The sequence below is a fragment of the Sciurus vulgaris genome (genome assembly GCF_902686455.1).
Source record: "Sciurus vulgaris genome assembly, chromosome: 3".
NCBI lineage: Eukaryota > Metazoa > Chordata > Mammalia > Rodentia > Sciuridae > Sciurus > Sciurus vulgaris.
Genome location: NC_136463.1, coordinates 73,247,162 through 73,266,425, shown reverse-complemented (window position 1 = coordinate 73,266,425; position 19,264 = coordinate 73,247,162). Strand labels below are relative to the sequence as shown.

General features: G+C 51.7%; 2 protein-coding genes across 2 annotated transcripts in view; one reads left to right on the top strand and one right to left on the bottom strand.

Annotated features, from left to right (window-relative positions):
• The window catches only part of UGGT1 (UDP-glucose glycoprotein glucosyltransferase 1), a 170,597-nt gene extending 169,921 nt beyond the window's left edge, over positions 1-676 (top strand). Inside the window, exon 42 of the mRNA XM_079130425.1 lies at positions 666-676. The gene's annotated coding sequence lies outside the window, so the exon portion shown is untranslated. The remainder of the gene's footprint in view (positions 1-665) is intronic.
• A 4,751-nt stretch (positions 677-5,427) lies between these two features.
• Positions 5,428-19,264, bottom strand: part of HS6ST1 (heparan sulfate 6-O-sulfotransferase 1) — a 48,362-nt gene continuing 34,525 nt past the window's right edge. The window contains exon 2 of the mRNA XM_079130499.1: positions 5,428-8,406. Within this exon, the coding sequence (XP_078986625.1) occupies positions 7,698-8,406 (709 nt within the window). The 3' untranslated portion in view covers positions 5,428-7,697. The remainder of the gene's footprint in view (positions 8,407-19,264) is intronic.

Sequence of the window (19,264 nt, the reverse complement as noted above, 5' to 3'; positions counted from 1 at the left end):
TCACATTTAAAATTTAAAAGGTAAAAATGGAAAAATATCTTTCCATTCTCTGCATGTTAATGCTTCCAAATAAATGAGGTCAGGAACACCAGGTGGGCAGGCTGTAAGCAGTAATCTCCAGCAGTGTGGATAGAATGTGGTGTTACTTGGGTTGTCCCTTTCAACTGTGTTTTCTTTGCAATAATTGGATCTTTAGTGATACTGCCATGTAGTACACCATTGTTAAGATAAGGTTTAGTTGAGAATGACAGAAACCCCAAGGGACAGTGACTTCAACAAGGTACATGTTTACTTCTCTTGTACACAAGTAAAGTCTTATGTGGGTGACCCAAAGCTGTTAGAGTGTTTTTACAATCATCAGGGACCTATATTGTTGCTCTACTATCTTCAATATATGACTCATACTTCATGGTCCAATATGGCTGCTTGAGCTCCAGCCATCACATCCTCAGTCTAGTCATTAGATAGGAGGAAAGAAGAAACAAGGCCAGCTGTTCCTCTTTCAAGATTCTTTCCTTAAGAACCAAGTGACATTTCCTCTGATACCCTGTTGGTCAGAGGACAGTGGTGTGACAGCGATCCATTTTATGCTCTAAATACAGCCCTTGATGCTCTGCCACTGTGAAATGAAGTAATTCAGACTTTGGGAATGGCACCAGAAGATCTAAGAAATGACTATCTCTCAAATTAGCAAGTGGATTACATCTCCAGACTGGGAACATCTGGAATGTAGCCTTCAAATCACCCCTTGAAAAAGCCCCTGTTCCCTGTGACGGGCAGAATCACAGATTCTGGGATGGGAGTCCCTGTGTTTCTCCTTTGCTAGCAAAGCAATACAACTCCTTTTTCCTTTTCCTGAAAACCTCATCTTTACTATTGGATTGGTTTTGGGCATGAGGACCGAGTTTTGTTAACAGTGGTGAAGCCACATCTCATTGTAAGGGCGACTGGGAAGTGGAGGCTTGCCCACTGATACACGGAGCTACCAGGAGCTGACCCAGCTAGCAGGTTCTGCTTCAAACCCTCTCAAGTGGAAACTCCCATACTGCATGGAGAGCCAGCTGAAAATGGGCAGAACCCTCAGGCTACTTCCTGAGCAGTACCTCTGGACACCCTCTGGAAACACCGTTCAGGCTGAACGGTGAACTGCCTCCTGAATGAGACTCTATGAGTGACACAGGCAGGCCCTTGTTAGGCCCAATTCCCCTCCAAGCCCTTCCTCTAGAACCAAGGGTCCCTCCCGGCTCTTCCTGCTCCCACAAGGCTTTGTCACACCACACCACTCCCTGGAGAGGGGACTGAAGACACCAAGCCCTTGTCATTCAGCATCTCAGCAACAATATTGCCTGAAGTGCCCTGGGCTGGCGTAGGGATTCGGGAAGGGCGGGTACCATTGGGAACAAAGAAGCTTTGCTGAGCTGGAGCCAGAGGCCCCAGCCCAGCCGACTCCCTGGAGTTTTAGCCTCTGTGTCTTGAATGCCTGGCTTTTTGTTTGAAAAAGAAAAGTGTTTTCCAAAGTCCCCAGGCTGCCTCTCACATAGAAATCAGGGCTCCGAGGAGCCGGAGGGGAAGGGGGAGGGCAGGGAAGAGGGAGGACGGGGGAAGCTGCCAGGGTGCCGGAGCTTGGGGACTCAGGGCAGAGAGGGAGGGAGGACACACGGTCCCTGCGGGGGCTGAGGCAGTGGGAACAGGTGGGTGGGCTGGGAGCTGCCAGGCTGGACGCCCAGGCCAGCCGCAGGGGAATCCAGGAGGCCAGGTGGCGCATTCCTTCAGGGGAGTCGGGGAGTTAGAAACCTGAGCTGAGGCGGGGGCTCGACAGCAGAGCCTTGGACGGGACAGACGTTCCCGAGGAGGGGTCCCCGTGCCTCACCTGAGCCAACAGGGGAGACCCTGAGTTCTGAGTTCCCTGGAAACCCCGAGGGGAGCCAGTGAGGACAGACTGGCATCTCGGCCAAGACCCTGACGAGGTGGCCGGGGGACCCTGTGTGGGTAACTTGTCACCGCTAGGGGTTGAGCGCGCCCTGGGTCTGATGCTACCCAGAGTGAAGGGTAAGCAGAGGAGCATGGAGGGGCCCTACAGGCTGGTTCAAGCCGGCAGGCAGCACTGGAATGGACACATTTTGAAAAAATGTAAAGCATCCTTCGGAGGGAATGGGATGTGAGGGGTTTCTTTAAAAAGGGCAGGTTTCCTGCAAGTCTGGGCAGGGCTGTGTGAGTCTAGACCTTCCTGCCCCAGGAACCCTGCTCCCACCAGGGGGCCCGGGTGGGCTTGGCTGGGAGAGGTCTGGTCTGGTCTGTCAGGCAGGAAGCTGGAGGCAGTGGGAGGTGCAGTGGCAACGGGGCAGGTGGTGTCTGTTTGGAGAAGACTGGACAGGGACCCACCCAGCTCCTGAGGGCAGGAAATGAGATGGCTGGATCGGGCGGGGTGGGAAATTCTCAGCAATTTGGGGAGAAAAAAAGGGGAGAAAAGAGCTGGGCATAGTGGTGCACACCTGTAATTCCAGAGATCTGGGAAGTTGAGACAGGAGTTTGTGTCCAGTTTCAGCAACCGAGACTCTCACAATCTCTCTCAAAATAAATAACCAGAAGGGCTGGGGGTGCAGCTCAGACTGGGATGTGTGAGGGCCTGGGTTCAATCCCTAGTGCTGCAAGAAAAGAAAAGGAAATGAGGCTGATCCTCTGGTGTGCCCTTAAGAGAGACAGGGTCCACGCGGTTTTGCTGAACAGTGGCCCAAGCAGTGGGTCTGATCCACTGGTCCTGGGTACACCAGGACTCTCTGCTTTGAGTAAACCCTCCCGGGGATTGTCCACCTAACCAGGGCTGGAGACGGCCTTTGTGGCAGGAGTGGGGCCAGGGTAAAGACCTTGCCAGGCTCAGCTCCTACCCTGGACGTAAGGATGCTGGATCCCCAGCAGAATTCCCATTTGACAGAGAAGAAAATGAGCAGCCCAGAGGTCCAGCTGGAATCCAGTCCTCACTGACAAAACAATTCCCGAGAGGTCTCTGCTGTTGCAGCACACTGGGAGGTCTGCAAGACCAGGCTTTCCCACGAGAGGAGGGTCCCCCTGAACTCGTGAGGCGAGGCCCCTTGGGAAAAGCAGCCCTGTTATTGATGCACCCAGCATCCTCCGGGACGCCTTCTGATCTTGACGGCACCCAAGACCATGTGCACGGTCCTGGAGGGGACTTGGGGCTCCCATCCTCTTGCGGTTGGCCAGGGGACAGGCTTTCTCTATGCCTCTGTTAAGGGGATCAGGGGCCCAAGCTAGGCACCTGTGAGACCAGGCCTGGGAGGGGTAGTCAGGACCCAGCGTCTTCGAGGAAAAAAAGGGGCAGCATGTGTGCAGAGGTGTCCCCAACGGAGAGGGGTGAGGACCAGCAAGGCCTGGTGGCAAAAGTGAGGGCTGAGAGAAGAGAGCAGGCCTGGGTTGATGGCAGCTGGTCATGGGGTGGGTGTGGGTGGAGTCCGAGCCCAGAGGCCTAAGGAGGAAGGAGATGTTTCTCCGCGTTCCTGGAGGGCTCAGGGCGCTGCCAGCCGGTGGGCCTGACCTCATCAGGAGCCCCCAGAGCAGTGTGCCCGGCGAGAAGCCAGGGCCGGGGTGACGGGAGCGCCTGAATCTGGCTCAGGCAGACTTCAAAGTTTAAAACCTCCCAATGAAGCACCGGGGGCCTGAAGCCCTCCTGGTGGCAGTGCCTCTTAGACTGGCTGCCCCTTCCTTACTAGGACCCAGGTGCTCAAGAAGACAAGTCTTCAGTTTTAAGCTGCGGCTGGGCTAAGGGGCAGCTTCATTGTCCTCCTGTTCTGCTTGTGCCTGGATTCTTCCAGAAAGGCTGGTGGGCAGGAGGTGGTCGCTGTGGTTCCTTGACTACTGAAGGATATTGCAGGCACAGCCCCCAGGTGACCAGCTCCTGGGGGTTCTGCTGAGCTGGCCTGGGCTCCCTGCTGCTCTCCTCACTCCTCCTCTGCAGGCAGCCAGTGGGGAGGAAGCAGGCATTCCTGCCCCCGCAGAACAGAGCACCAAACTCATCAGAGCTCTCACCCAGACAGCCACCTCCCCTGCCTGCCGTTCAGGCCAAGATGTTTAACCAGATCCAATCACGAGGAAACAAGATATGTACAGACCTTTTAAGAGATAACTGGCTTATACTAGTGAAAAATATCAACATTAAAAAAATAATAATTATGCTGGGCATGGTGATACAGGCCTATAATTCCAGTGACTTGGGAGGCTGAGGCAGGAGGATTGCAAGTTTGAGGCCAGCCTGATCAACTTAGTGAGAGCCTGTCTCAATCCCCAGCATTGCAAACAACAACCCCAAAGCAAGGTGCATGGAGCTTCCTGGATGAAGGAGCTAAGGGGAGGCATAAAGCTGCATTGTGAGGTCCTGGGGTTCCAAGAGCCTTCTGATGACATCTTTGGGACAATAGGAAACTCTGGATATAGATTATTACATAATAATATATCAATATTAAGTTTTGGGGATGTGAAGTGGGGCTGAGTTTTGTAGCCCAATATTACTCTTCAGAGGTAAGTGTGGAAGCATTCAGGAGTGGAGTATTCTGACTAGCACAATCTGTTCTCAAATGTTTCAGAAAAACATGAGCATGCATGTGTGTGCGTGTAAGAGACAAACGGGAAGTGTGAGCACAGAGTGAACAAACGTGACAACATACTAACTGCAGGCTGGCGATGGTTTGGATATGGTTGCAGCATGTCCCCAAGCCTTCTTGTGTTGGACTCAATCCCAACTGTGATGTGTCAGAGGGTGGGAACTTATCTGACCATGGTCTTCACAGGTGGGGCCTTTGGAGGTGAGTGGGATTAGACAAGGTCTTCAGGGTGGAGCCTAATGACTCCTGGTGGCCTTATAAGAGAGAACAGAGGACACACATACACACGTGCTTCCTCTCTTGCCGTGTGATGCCCTGTGCCACAAGGCAGGAAAGACTGTGCCTGTGAGGCCATCATCAGATGCTGTCCCTTGACCTTGGACGAGAACCATGAGCCAAAATAAACCTCTTTCCTTTGTAACTCATGCAGTCTGTGGTATCGTGTTACTGGCAACATAAAAGGAACCAGTCCAGAGCTCACAGTGTCTGTGAACTATTCACTTGCTGCCTGTCATCTGAAGTCCTTCCAAATAAAAGTTGAAGAGAGGTCACTGCCAATGGAACCAAGTGGCCTCACCAGTCCTGTCAGCCTCACTTTATCTGGCTGTCATCTTTCCAAATACTGTAATAAGTGATTAACAAATCGTTCCTCTCTGTGGTGATGACAATCCCAGTTTTACTCTTGACACATCTCACTCCATGCTACTGTTCTCCTACAGGGCCGTCTGACCCATAAGAAGACCGCCTGTGCTCAGGGATGCTTTCCCCACCATGCTGGAGACTGCTCTGCCCCACAGACCACAGCACACAGCAGTCCTTGTCAGAGTTTATTTCATCTGCTAACATTCATTCTCAACCTAGACAAAAACAATTAGATGATTATGACTTGCCTTTCCATTATCAACTCATTTTTTTGTATGAATAACCAAAAGATTTCTTCTCAACACTTTTTTTTTTTTTTTAATAAGAAGCTATAAATAAATAAAGCTTTAAACGCTCCTGGGTTCAAGTTAAACAGTTCCAGTTCCCAAAAAGTTCAGACTTGTTGATCAGACAGTTCTGCTGTCCCTGGCTCCCCCTCCAGAAGGGGACATCTGCAGGTCTGTAGGGTGCTTGTGACCAAGTTGCTAGCTCACTGCCTGCTTGCTTCTGTCCTCTCAGCCCTGGGGAGAGCCCCTGGTGGGCAGAGTCCTGGAACATCCTAGGTTCTGTGGGCACAAGGAAGCTTTGCCCCCAAAGCAGGTGGCCTGAGTGGGAAGTGCTAGATTGGAGAGCCGAGGAACTGAGGGCGCCTCAGCCTGGTGATGGCCTGAGATGGGGTTATTTTCCAAATGCAGCAGATATTGAGGAGAGACCCATGCTTCCATGTGAGTTGGGACAGTGGGGCATAAGTTAAAACATATTCCAATATGTACAAAACAGATCCTATACTCAGGCCCGCACACACAGAAGCACACCAAGGACAGGCCATCTTGAGACTGGGTGCAAACTTCCTGTGGCCTGTGAGACTGCAGGGCCCACACCCCTTCCTTTCCCTAGGAGCATGCCCACCCCAAAGACAAGCATCAGAACTGATCCCCCCTACATTGGCTCAACCTCCCATTAAAAGAGCCACCCCACTAACTCACCTTGGCGCCTACCTCCTCAGTGTGGCCACTCACTAGGGAGGTGCCTCTGGGCAAGATGGTGCCCACCTAGAGTCTATCATGCCTTTGGATACCAAAACGTCCCTTGCCCCCTGCCTGTGGCAACTGACTCCTTCATTCCATGGTGGGACACCAAGGGTGGCCAAGAGAAACCAGGGGCAGGGAAGAGGTCCCTGTCCTGCTTCAAGGTCAGCTTGCAGCCTCTGGGCACATGCACACGCCCTCTGAAGATCTAGTGCCTGACACTCAGGTGAGGACTCCCCTATGCCTCCTAGAGTGAATGGGGACAGGGCACGGGTCAAGTGTTTACAACATGGCTTTTAGTAGGGCCACTGGCTAGCCTGTGGGGCTGCTAGAAACAGGGCCTGGCCAGCCTTTGTGAGGGGTAGGGAAATACAGAGAGCCAGGGCTGAGCATCTGGGCACCAGAGAGGTCACCAGAGCTGTTTCTTCCAACCCTAGTTGAAAATCTGGATCTAATATGGTTCATCCTGGCCATCTAGAACTACCAAGGCCCCAGGGTATGGCTCACCAGCAGCAGTTGTGGTCCCACCTTCCAGCCAACGGAAGGTTATTGTACTTTTACACTCAGGGATGTAGGAGCAGTGGTATGTGAGCCCTTGACTAATTGCCCCAGTGATGGGTTTGGGGCAGAGGATCAGAAAAAACAGGGGTAGGGAGAGTTCTTAAGGCCCATGCCCTTGCTGTCTGAGCCTGGTCTGCCTGGGTGGTCACTCCCAGAGACCAGGCTAGACTGAATTTTGACCATGGGCCAGAGAGAGAAATGGGCTTCCCAGAGGCCACATTCAAGTCTCCTCTGCCTCAGTTGGGGTGGATCCTGACCTTCAAGCAGCTATGGATGGGTGAACCTGTAGTTCCAGTTCTGAGGACACTTGAGACAGCTGCTTGTGTTCCCAGGGATACCTTTCTAGGTCCTGGGGTATCAGGGCTCCAGAAGCTAAAAAGCTTCAGGTTGGTTGCTTGGAGTTGGTTTCTCCCCCCTCCTGGCCTGGACAGAGGGTAAGAGAGTGCAAGTGGTGCATAGTTGATGTGGGACTCATGCCTGACCTGGCATATCCTCTCTCCAATGTCTCTTTTCCAAACTTCTGGCTGTTGTGACAGTGATATGGGGGTCAGGAGGGCCAAGAGCCAAACTACCCAGAAGCCCTACCATGCCCAACATGCCTGGGGCATCTTAGCACACCTTCTTCTGACCTACAGGGTTGCACACATCGTCAGACCTCTGGACTGTGGCAAACAGCAAGACCTGCCATACCTGGCCCACCTCTTCCCCACTCCATTTTTTCCAGGATGCATCTGCCTTCTGATGAATGGGTTTGGGATTCTTCCCTTAACAGTTTTGGGTGGGCCCTTTTGTGTGTTGGTCTGCATCCCATGTCACCCCCGCCCCTGTGAGGCCTCCCCAGCGGCTGCCACCACTACCACTTCTCGATGATGTGGCTCATGTAGTCCTCAGTGGGCACACGGCCTGGCTCCTCTGTGTCCTCTCGCGGCAGTGCCTCCTTGGCGCGATGCAATAGGCGCTCCTCGCGGCTCTTGAGGCGCTGCTCCCTGCGCTCCAGCTGGCGTTTGTACTGGTAGCGCTGCTGGAAGAGGTCCTTGGCATAGTCGTAGAGCTGCATGTCGAGGTCGTTGAGCTCCTCGATGCGCCGGATGGTGTCCTCGTCCACCTCCACGCCACCCGCCCGCGTGCTGTTGTACTGCATGAAGGGCCGGATGAACTTGAGGTTGAACGTCCGCTCGAACAGGTACTGGGTCTTGCGCTGGAACTCGGTCAAGCCGAAGAAGGCCATGCCACGCAGGTTCTTCTTTGCGCTCTCCAGCAGCAATTGGGCCCGCTTGCCCTCAGGAATGAAGGACAGGTTGTAGCAGCCCACCAGGCTCAGGTCCGCCAGCATGCGCACCTGGCGGTTGTTGGCCAGGTTGTACGGGCAGTCCATGAACTCCTGTAGTGTGCAGCCCGACCAGTCTGTACCCTCATAGCAAGGTGGCAGCTCCTCGGGCGTGGGCGTGCGCCCATCGCACATGTGCAGTGACGTCTTCCAAGTGGCCCCGCGCTGCACGTGCCGCCACTCACTCAAGTAGCGAGACACAGGGTCTCGCAGCAGGGTGATGTAGTAGAACTTCCTGCAAAGAGATGGAGACCAGGGAGAGAAGGTAAGGCTTGTGGTAAGGTGTGAGGGGAAGAGGCTGGGGCTGTTCTAGAGTAGGGTTGTGACTACATGGGTCTCCACTGCAGGACCTGGGGCAAGCAACTTCATCCCTGATACTAACTGCTGCGTTTAGCTGTCAGAACGCCATTTCTGAATAGGAAATCCCTGGGGTCCGAGATGTGAAGGAACCTATCCCAGGAACAGAGGTACCAAGTGGGACCACCAAGGTGTGCCCTGTGATGCCTGACCTCTTCTCCCTCCTGCCTAGTGGCTCCTCAGGAGGGACAATCAGACTTTCTCTGCCAAACTTCATACCCAGGTAGTCCTAGAGTCATGGCCTCCTGGACACAGTAGCTTTCAAGAATTGCCTACAGTTGGATGCAGTGGTGGTGGTGGTGTCCATGGATGTATTCTTGGATGGGACACAATGGGGCAGGTAGGCCTCACGCCAAGAACCAGGGCTTGGAGCAAGCAGCCTACCATGTCCTCCAGGATAGGTAGCAGGAGCCCACTGAGACCTTCACATCTCTTAGAAACTCCAGGAGGGGCCTTTCCCATCTGTAGGCCTCCTCAGTGACAGGAAGTGCACCTGTACTGTTCTCATTAAAGCCCCGAGAGCACCCAACTTGTTTGCCCTCCTTACACTATGCTGGGAGATGTGTGGGGAGCACTAGTGCCTCTTAGGGTGCGCTGGCAGCTGCCCTAATCTGACCCCTCATTTACCAAGGGGCAAGATGGCTCCAGGGGCTGGGCATAGTGCCTGGCAAGGGCGTAGGTGGTGGGATACCACACCAGGCTACCCATCCAGAAAACTCCAGGAAGTGGCAGTTCTGGAACAGGAAAGGTAGCCGGCTGATGGTTGCAGGGGCTGACTGCAAGCCAGTCCTATCTGCAGACACTGCCCAGGGAGACGGCAGATTGTATCCACCCAATGTTCCCTGGGATCCGGCAGACCCTGGTCATGTCTTCAGGGGCTTCTAGGAAACAACAGGGAGAAAATTTGGGTAGAGGGTAACCCAGGGACAAGGACTCCCAAGTGGTAACTGAGCTGTGGGGAAAAAGGTCTGATCTTTTTGGGGCTGTCATTCTTTTCTGGGGCCAGATGGTGGCAGTCCTCAAGGGCTGGAAGTGGACAAGGCCCACTTGGCCTGTGCCTGGGATCTCTGCTCTCCTGCAGTGGCCCATGGTGGACACAACCCCCTGGAAGCTATGGGGGGGCCTTGGCATCAGGTGCCCACCAGGACTGAGCCTATGATGGCCTCAGGGGTCATGCCATGGCTAGTCTCGAGGAGGCAGGGCTGCCTTTATCTTGGAGAAGCTGCGGCAGACACATCCTGGAGCAGGCGTCAGCTTCTCTGCTCTAGGCCCCACCCCTTCACCCTCCAAGACCAGAGAGCAGGTGCCCTCCTGAAGCACACCTGTCCCTCCCTGGTCATCCCATGGCCTGCTATCTGTGCTGATGGCAGCAACTCCTGGGCACATGGTAGCCTGAGGACCAGAAGGGTAGAGCATCTATTCCTGGTGGCCCCAAACAGGTGCTCAACAGCCACAAACTAACCATGTGAACAAAGACCAGGAAGTGGGAGCCCAGGGCAGCAGGGTGACTGTGCCCTCACCCCTCGGCTCACACCATGCCAACTTCAGAGTCTACTCAGCTCAGCCAGTGTCCTTGTGGGTAGCGTGTGGGCTGAGGCTGTGAGGTGCTTCTGCTCCCTTCCAGCAACACTTTTGCTCCTATACCAGGGCACAGCGGTGTCTGGCTCAGCTTGGCCTGTGGCACCATCACCCCCAAAGTCTTGGGTGCCAGGGCTGGCCAGCTTGATCCTGTCCCTACCGCTCTCCTGAGCCAATGTCTCTTCTCTGACAGCAGCCTCTGTCTGAGCCTGGGTGGGATGCACTGCAGCAACCCTGCCACAGGTCAGTTCAGGCTGGGCATCTGGAGATTCCAATTAAACAGAGAGAGGTGTCAACTCACCCTCTAGGGTCAGGCAGTGAGGAGCCCGAGGCACACAGGGAGCTTGGCCAGCTACTGCCGGGTCCTCCAGCTCCAAACCCTGTACCCTGCCTTTCCTTGGACTTCTCCTGGGCAAATGATGGACAGTGTGTGTCAAGTCTTGATCTGTTGCGGGGCACTCATGGGGGAGCAGTGTCCACAGCCTGGTCTGTGTCCTGGTTGAGGGCCCAGGTGCTGTGGTTTTCATGGGGGAACTGCAGCTCAGAGTCACCCACAGGGCATGGCTTCTCCTCTTGTCCTGGGGTTTTTACTCTCCCCCAGCTACCTCAGGCCTGGGAAGGTGACAACCAGGGCAGGGGAGGTTGAGGCTTAGCTATAGCTGTAAGGGCAGAGGAACACATTGAAAGGGAGGCACTGACCCTCTCTGGCACCTGGCCTCTATCAATCACCAAGATGTCTTTCAGCAGAGTTTTTCTCTGACCTTGCTGGCTCTTCCTGCATCCCTGGAGGATGGCAGGAAGAGGGGGATTGGGGGCTGTGGGGGCAGGCAAGGATACCACATGGTGATCTGGGGCCAGAAGATGATCCCTTTCCTATTCTGTTCAGAGGGTCCTTTGAGAACTGCCTTTCTTGATGAAGGTCCCTGCTGAGGCTACCCACCTGTGGGGTTGATGCCCTCTCCCAGGAATACCAAGGCAAATCAAGATGGCATGTGCACCATCAGCTCAGTGTGTAGGTCCACAGTGCTGAAACAAACTGCTATGGACATGTGATCTTCCAGTGGTTACTGAACCCCCTGAGGATATGCCTCTCCCTATGCCTAGGGCTTCTCCCAGTTCTGCCCTGAGTCTTTCTTTGATCATGGTCTGCAAAGAGCCTCTATTCAGTTCCCCAGGCCAGGGTTTGATCAAATGTCCTGTCCTCTCCTCCAGCAAACCTCAATGCCTCCTAGGTACAAGTTACTAGGCTGAAGCATTGCCTGCTCCCATCTGTCACCAGCTCCAGCCACCCAAGGACAATAGCCAGGCTAGTTACCCAGACTGGATGATTTAGATGGCTGCCCGATCAGGAGGGGTCGGTACCAGGGGGTAGTGGGCAGAAGGGGAGGCCCTGAAATCTGGGTCTTGACCAAATGCTTCAGGAGCTACCTCCTCTTTCCTCTATGGAAGAATGCTCCATTGCATTGATCACTGAGGTAATGGCATGTTAAGCCATCATACGATAGCACTTGAATGACAAGAATGAAAGATCTGGCAACAGCTGGGCATGAATGCAGGGCAATGCTAACTCCCAACAGCTGCTTAGGGGATGTGAATGGGGACAGTTATTGTCTAGGGTCTTCACTGGTAAGCTAAGCATGCACACACCCCATGACACCTCAATTCCTCTCCAAGGGAAACAGCTCAGAGAAATCTGGTCAGGAGGTGCAGATAAGACTGTTCATAGCAGCACCGCTGGTAACTCCCCTAGACATCCATCATACAGCATGTGCACATCACTGGTGGCGTACTACTCAGCTGTTCCCAACACGGGCAAGCTGGAGGAATACAATGTTTTAGGGAAAACAAATCAAGAAAACTTCACAGAATATGTGTTTATCATGTTCTTCAAAGTAAACAAAACCCAAGAGAAATCAGTGACATATATATAAAAATTATCAAAAAATTTGAACGATAAATGTGAAAATTTAAGTCAGAGGCTGGTTCTGGGTGGGGGAGGCCAGGGATGGCACCAGGGGTGCTCATGGTGGCTCTGATCATGTCCTGATTCTGGAGGAGGGCACTGGGGATACAGGTGTTTATGATGATTTATTTCTTAGGTACATTATATAAATTCTTCTGTATGTAACAAACATGCTGTGATAAAAGGTTTAATAAGGGAAGGAAGACAGACAAAACTGAGATCCTGCAGGGCAGTCCAAGAGTCCAGCTACCTCATAGGGGAACTGGCCATCTTGCTAAAGCTGGAGCCTCAGTCCCCATAGCTCGCCAGGCCCCTTTGTACCTTTTCTCCTGCTGCTTCCTCTCACCTCCAGTGCCTGGCCACCTCCAAGCCTCCAGCACGTCATCTCCCCTCTATGCTGCAGTGGGCAAGGAGTGGGAGGGCTCCTGTGAATTTCAGTGATTGGGGGATGTCTCCGTTTTGGTATGGTAAGGGTGGCCAGGTGCCAGGTCAGTTGGGGCTGCCCTGTGGTTTGTTAACTAACTGCGATAATGAGCCTGACTGCTCTGTGGCTTCTCCATGAAGGAAGCGCAAGTCTCACTGAGCCCAGGCATCCGGCTGGTGGTTGGTTTCGTCATGCAGAGGGACCTGGGGATGCAAACAGGAGCAGCTCTGACTCCTGGGGCTTCCCTTCGCTACTGCTAACCCAGATGCAGGGGATCAGCGGCCCTGTTCAGTAGCTAATTATGCTCTTTCAGGGTGACTGGCACCTTCTATGAGCACAATGCCAAATCGTGGTCCTGGCCTACAGAGTACCCACACAGTACCCACAGTACTCCACTGCAGGTGTCTGGATGCCTACTGTGTGCCCTCCAGGACCCACAGCCATCATCCCTCAGTCGGGCATGTAATGGTCACCCAATAGTAAAGAGGTGGCCCTGCCCATAACACTTCCTCTGAGCTTCCCTTGCAACTCTGGCTGCTTACAACCACTCTCCAGCCTGTGCCAGGATGGTCCTCTGGCAGCAGCAGACATGATGTGGGGCTCTCCCTGAGGCAGCATCTCTGCAGTTGTCGGTATATTTGTCCATGTGGTCACCACATTGTCCCTAGGCCTGTGTGTTCCAGCCAGTCCTGGTAATTCTGGGATAGCTTACACTGCCCAGGGCCATGGGGGAGAGCCTGCTGAGAACGCCAAGTGCCCACATCAGTCTGAGGGCTAGCTGACCTGGGCCAAGGGGCAGCATGGGTTTAGGTGGGCTGTACAGGAAGGGATTCATCTGGGAAGGACCAAGAGCAGCCAGAAGGGGAAAGAGCTGTGCTGTCAGTATTTGGCCTCTAGCCCTGAAGTTGGCCATGAATTCATACATCTGGGCAGCTCACTGTTGTCACTTGGGAACTGGTGGAGTGACTGCTGGACAGTGGGTTTTGGGGTTGGATACACTGTGGGAATGACATGGGGTGAAAAGCCCCCGTCCTGGTGCTTAGATGGCCTGTGCGAAGGCAGGTTCCAAACCTCCACACTAATACTTGACAAAGGACACGCAGTAGCAATGTCCTTGGCTGTGCATGACAGTGGTCAGTGACTTGGGCGTCACTGCCAGGCACTGCATTGGGAGGGCAGGCATTTCTCCCGTTCCACAGAGGGGATGTCCTAGGCTGAGAGGAGGGGTATGTTGGCTTTCCATTACCATTTCCAAGTACTCTGGTTTGCGTGGAGTGGGACCAACAGAGAAAGGGAGGTGACAGCCTCTTGGGGCCATGGACACCACTCTGGATTGTGGCAGGGGCAGGGAGGCTTCTCAGAAGTCTCGTGGTGGGGGCATGGCCTTGACTGAAGAAGGAGATGCAGTTGAGGCTAGAGGCTCAGGCAAAGCCAGGCTAAGGAGGGTCTTGCCCATTCTGTAGAAAAATAAGCCCACATGGGTAATGGCCCAGAATGCAAAATTCACATGGAATTCAAAGATAAAGCACAAGACCTCAGAGAACTTCTGCCCTGTGGAATACTGCAAATCTTTGTGGAAAGCAGCTTCTCCTGACAGCCATGGGATTTATTGCCTGGATCATGCACTCTGGCATTTAATTATGGCTGGTTTAATGCATTCTTTGACCTTCAGCTGTTCAGACATTTTTGTGGGCACTGGTTTAAAGTGCCCTACAATCATGAAAGATCCTAGTGGGTAAGGAAGACGTTTTCTTCTTGAGTCTGTTGAATAAGAATTATAGGAGGTGGCTGTTTAAGACAAGACTCCTACACTGGGCCCAATGGACCACACCAAAAACCAAAATGGAGTGACTCATGCTGAAGTTCTGTATCGCCAAACTCAACTTAGTTGTCAAACTTAGTTGATGATCAGAAGTTAGGAGAGAGAAACAAACAAATTTCCCAAACTGGTCAGTTTCAATGAATGTGATAATAATAAAAAGTTCTCTTTGCCCTCCTTACTTAAAAAAAGTAACTGGATATTAATCGATTATTTTCCTATTATTAGTCTGTCTCCCTGCCCCTGCCTTACAAGGAAAGTAACTTTGAAATGACAACCACTCTTTGTTTCTGCTTTCTTCAGCCTTCTCTCTCTATAAAACCAACCTCCTATGCTCAGACCATTGGATCACTCATTCTAGTTTATGGAATGAAGTGTTGCTTCACTTTAGAATTGTAAATAAAGCTGAGAGGTTTAGTTTAAATTAGTTTCGATCTGGTCTTTTGACAGTTCTGAAACTTCCAGGGATCACATGAGGATTGGATCAAGAAGACTCTAGCACCACTGAGGAAACTGGGCTCAGAGAGGAGCGCTAAATGACCCCTGGCCAGAGCAGGCAGCTCTGCTGATAACTCATGATTAAAAAAAAAAAAAAAAAATTCTGAGATGTCATAAATCTAATTACAAAGTCGGGATGAGGATAGAAGAGAGGAGAGATAAGGAACTTAGTTAACTGGCTAGCAGAGTAGGACGAAGCCAAAAAGACTGTTTTTGAATTCCTGACTTAAATCTCAGGATGTGGCCTAGGTGCCACCATGCCTCATTTACATATAAACCTTTTGGACTATTAACCTCAGTCAGTCCAGAAGCAATACGTGGATTTATTTATGGACTGTGAGCCTATCTCGAAACTTTCCCTGATTAGCATAATCCTGCCCCTCTTTATCTGCAGCCAACAAGGTTCCATGTGGACAAATTTATGTTTTCCTTCCCTCAATTTTCATTATGACAACACTCTTGGTTCTTAGGTCAGGGGATGTATTTCCAACCGCTACCTAACTTTGTTGCTAGCAGCTATGGAAGCTTGTCCCAGGTCTTGGTCCATTTCTGGGTAGCATCTGTAACAGTTCAATAAATCCTTTTTATTTCACAGATCCCTTAGTCTCAAGAGTTTTAGTGAAGGGACTGGGGCGAAACTCAGAGTAGTGTGCTTGCCTAGCATGCATGAGGCCCAGTTCCATCCCCAGCACTGGAAAAAAAAGTTTTAAACACTGGATACAACAGTAACTGGAGAGGGTTTCATTTTCCCTCCTCTGCCTGAGAGAATTGGTTTGACCCAAACTGATGCCTGAATCTACCATTCCTGACCCTTCCTTTTAGAAGACCAGGACTCCAACCAGAGATAAAACCTTAAATCTGGCTCAGGAGACATAGTGACACACACTTGCAGTCCTAGCTACTTGAGCGGTGGAGGTGAGAGGATTGGTTGAGCCCAGGAGTTTGAGGCATGCCTGAGCAACACAGCAAGAAAAAACAAAACAAAATCAAATAAAAAGACCATAAATCTGGCTCAGGGCATGTGGGAAGTCCAGAGCTGGGGGCACTGTGGCTTGGGGAGGGGCTTGCACAGTAATTCTAGCTGGAAAGAAGGGCTGAGCTATGGCCACGCCACATCAGGAGCATGTTTCCTCTAGTGCTGTCTATTCCAGGGAGACATGGAACACAGGAGGAAGATGAATGAGTACACACACTGTGGACTATCCTGAAGCCCACATCTGCATCTACCAGAGCAGTGATAACTGCACTGTGGTCACAATTTTGTAAAAATTATACATAATCAGAAGAAATACCACCTAGGATGGGAATGGACTATTCACTGATTGCTTCAGGACTGTGAAGTTTGGGATTTCCTTCCCACACTGTATTATAAAAAATTTCAAGCTTACAGCAAAGTTGAAAGTTCGGTAAAAATCTATCAACTCAAATGGCTGACTTTAGCATTTTCTTTATGTATTTCTGCACTGTCTGCAACTATCAATTATACGTTGAGCATCCCTGATCAGAAATTCAAAATCTGAAATACTCCAAAACCTAAAACTAAGTACATACATGATGCCACAAGTAGAAGATTCCACATCTGATCCCTGTCAAAACTCATGCACACTAAAAATACTCTATAAAATTAACCTCCAAGCTATGTATATTAGATGCATATGAAACAAATGAATTTTCTCATTATGTATGTACAAATATTCCAAAATCTGAAATCTAAAACACATCTGGTCCCAAGCATTTTGGATTAAGAATATTCAATCTGTATAAAAATAACTAAAGTAAGTTGGGTACAGAGGCACACACCTATAAACCTAAGAACTCAGAGGGGTAGGGCAGGAGGATCATAAGTTCAAGACCAGTGTGGTCAACTTAGTTTCAAAAAAAAGGTGGGGGAGGGTTTGGGAGTTAGATCCGTGGTAGAACATCCCTGAATCAGTCACACACACTCACACACACACACACACCCCAGCCTCTCCCCGATCCCCCCCATGCAAAAAAACCCAAAAAACAAAACAAAAAAAGCCCCACCAACATCATGATTGCAAACTATCCCTGTTGCCTGGGATGGAATGTCATGATGCAAAAGGGCTGTGGAAAGGGCCAGTTTCCCAAGTTCTGCTTTCAACTATGCTTTTTGGGGAAATGTAGCATTTTATTACGGTATGCTGCCTCCTCCGGCTGTGCCTCCTGCTCAGTCCAGGGGAGTGACCTGGGACATATCATGAATAGGGTATATGAATTCTAAACTAAAACAGAGGCATTTTTTTTATCAGTGCCAGCAGAGTCTCACCTCCTCCTTTTGAGTGAGAATGCTGTTATTTAGTCAGAATGACAAACCAGTTTTTAAAAGAAATACTGCTGCATTACTTTTGATGCAGGCCCTGGAAGGAAGCTAATGCTGTGGTTCACAAGAAGAGTCTGTGGGTGCTAGTTTCAATTCCGCAACAAGAACGTGCTGCTGCATTCTCTCTCCCAGGATAGGCTTAGCAGGGTCACAGGGTGGTAGGAGATGCTCTGTGAGGGGCGCCATGAATCCCTATCCACCACGTGTACCTGGTCTCCCAGGACCCAGGGGACCCTGCACAATGACAAAGTCCACACCATTAGGGTTAGATTCAGATGACTGGTTTTAAAAACCACACTCCAAGGGGTATCAGTAGTTCCGAGGGCAGAGATAGGTCATCTGAGGAAGCAACCAACAATGGTACCCTGCTTACCCAAGCCTGATGTACTGCTCCCCACCCCAAGGCTCATGGGCATCAAAGAGCAGGGGAGTCATTGTCTGAGGTAAGTGACCAGACTTCACAGAGGTTTAGAAATTATGACATTCAGGAGACAGCCTAAGGCACCTGGGCCAGCCCCTCATCAGTACAGCCTGCTGCCAACCCACCAGGTACAAGCTGCCTTTGCCCTGTGATGGCCTTGGTGCCCTCAACTCCTGGCAGCACTAAGCAGCCCAGTTCCTGCTTAGTTCCTTAGAAAAATGTAAATCTGACTGAGCACAGTGGCATATGCCTGTAATCCCAGTGGTCTGGGAGACTGAAGCAGGAGGATCACAGATTCAAGGCCAGCCCAGGAAACACAGCAAGGTCCACCCCCCACCCCTTGGTACTAGGGATTGAACCCAGGTGCTTTACCACTGGGCTATATCCCTTGCCCTTTTATTTTGAGACCGAGTCTTGCGAAGTTGCTTCGAGTCCTGCTAAATTGTTGAGGATGGGCTAGAACTTGTGATTCTCCTGCCTCAGCCTCCTTAGTTGCTGGGATTATAGGTGTGTGCCACCATGACTATTAACAGTAAAATCCTGTCTCAAAATAAAACATAAAAAGGGCTGCGGATGTAGTTCAGTGACAGAGTGCCCCTGGGTTTAGTCTGCAGGGGGTGGGGGGAGAAGGAAAAGAAAAAAAGAAGAAAAAAAAAAAAAAAAAAAAAGAAACATGTAAGTCTGATTTTGGCTCTGAGTCCCACTGTGAGGTGGAAGCCATGTGGGTCCAGCTATCTCCTCCTCCTTCCTGTAGCAGGAAGGGGAGAGCAGTGTGAAGATCCCCAGGGCTGTAAGGCTGTGTCACCTCCCTGCGAAGAGGGCTCAGCAGCAGGTGGGGGAGGAGGCGAGGGGCACAACCCAGAGGAGAGGCCCTGCTCCCAAGCAGCATGAGAAGGTATGCTGGCAAACAGGTTTCCCACTGGCATTGGCCCAATAACCTGCAGCTCGCCTCCTTGCACCTGACTTGTGCACAGGATCAGGTTGCCCTTCTTGGTCCCTGCAGGAAAATCCAGACTGCCAACTGAGGTGCCACTGGCAGGCTGGGGAGCCCCTCTCCAAATGCAGGGTTGAAAATGCTGTTCTAAAACTGTCCCTTCCTGGTAACATCCGCCCAGTAGCAGTGGTTATTTTTGTTGATTAACTGAATCTGCTTCCAAAAATACCCAGGTCCAGGCCTCATGACATCAGAGATCAGGTGCTGTGTGGGCACAGGTGTGGGCAGCGCCTGCCCATGAGCTTCCTGGGAAGGCAGGGCTGCCCAGCCTTCTCCTAGGGTCCCCTTTGCCTTGGAAACCCCAGGGCAGACAGCATGTACAGTTGGCAGAGCCCTTGACAGCCTCATCAGTTGGTGCCAGCTGGATACAGGAAACTGACAGCCAGAGGGGCAACTTTGAATGGCCCAAAGTCCCCTGGCTCCTGGAGGGCCCCAGTCTCTGTCTAGCCCCTGGTACACCAACCTTCCTGTAGGAAGGGAGCAAGGGGCTAGGGCAAATCCCAGGCACAGCCAGGTACAAAGAAGACCCCTGGATCCTGGGCAGGATGGGCTGGCTGGGGCCCTCCTGGCCTCACAAATCTGCTCCCTGCCTCACCTGTCTCTGGCAAAGTGGGGAGGGCTTCCTTGGTCCACCCAAGTAAGCTGAATTCTTACGATGGTGGGAAGAGAGTCTAAGTACAAAGAGTTGTGCTCATGTA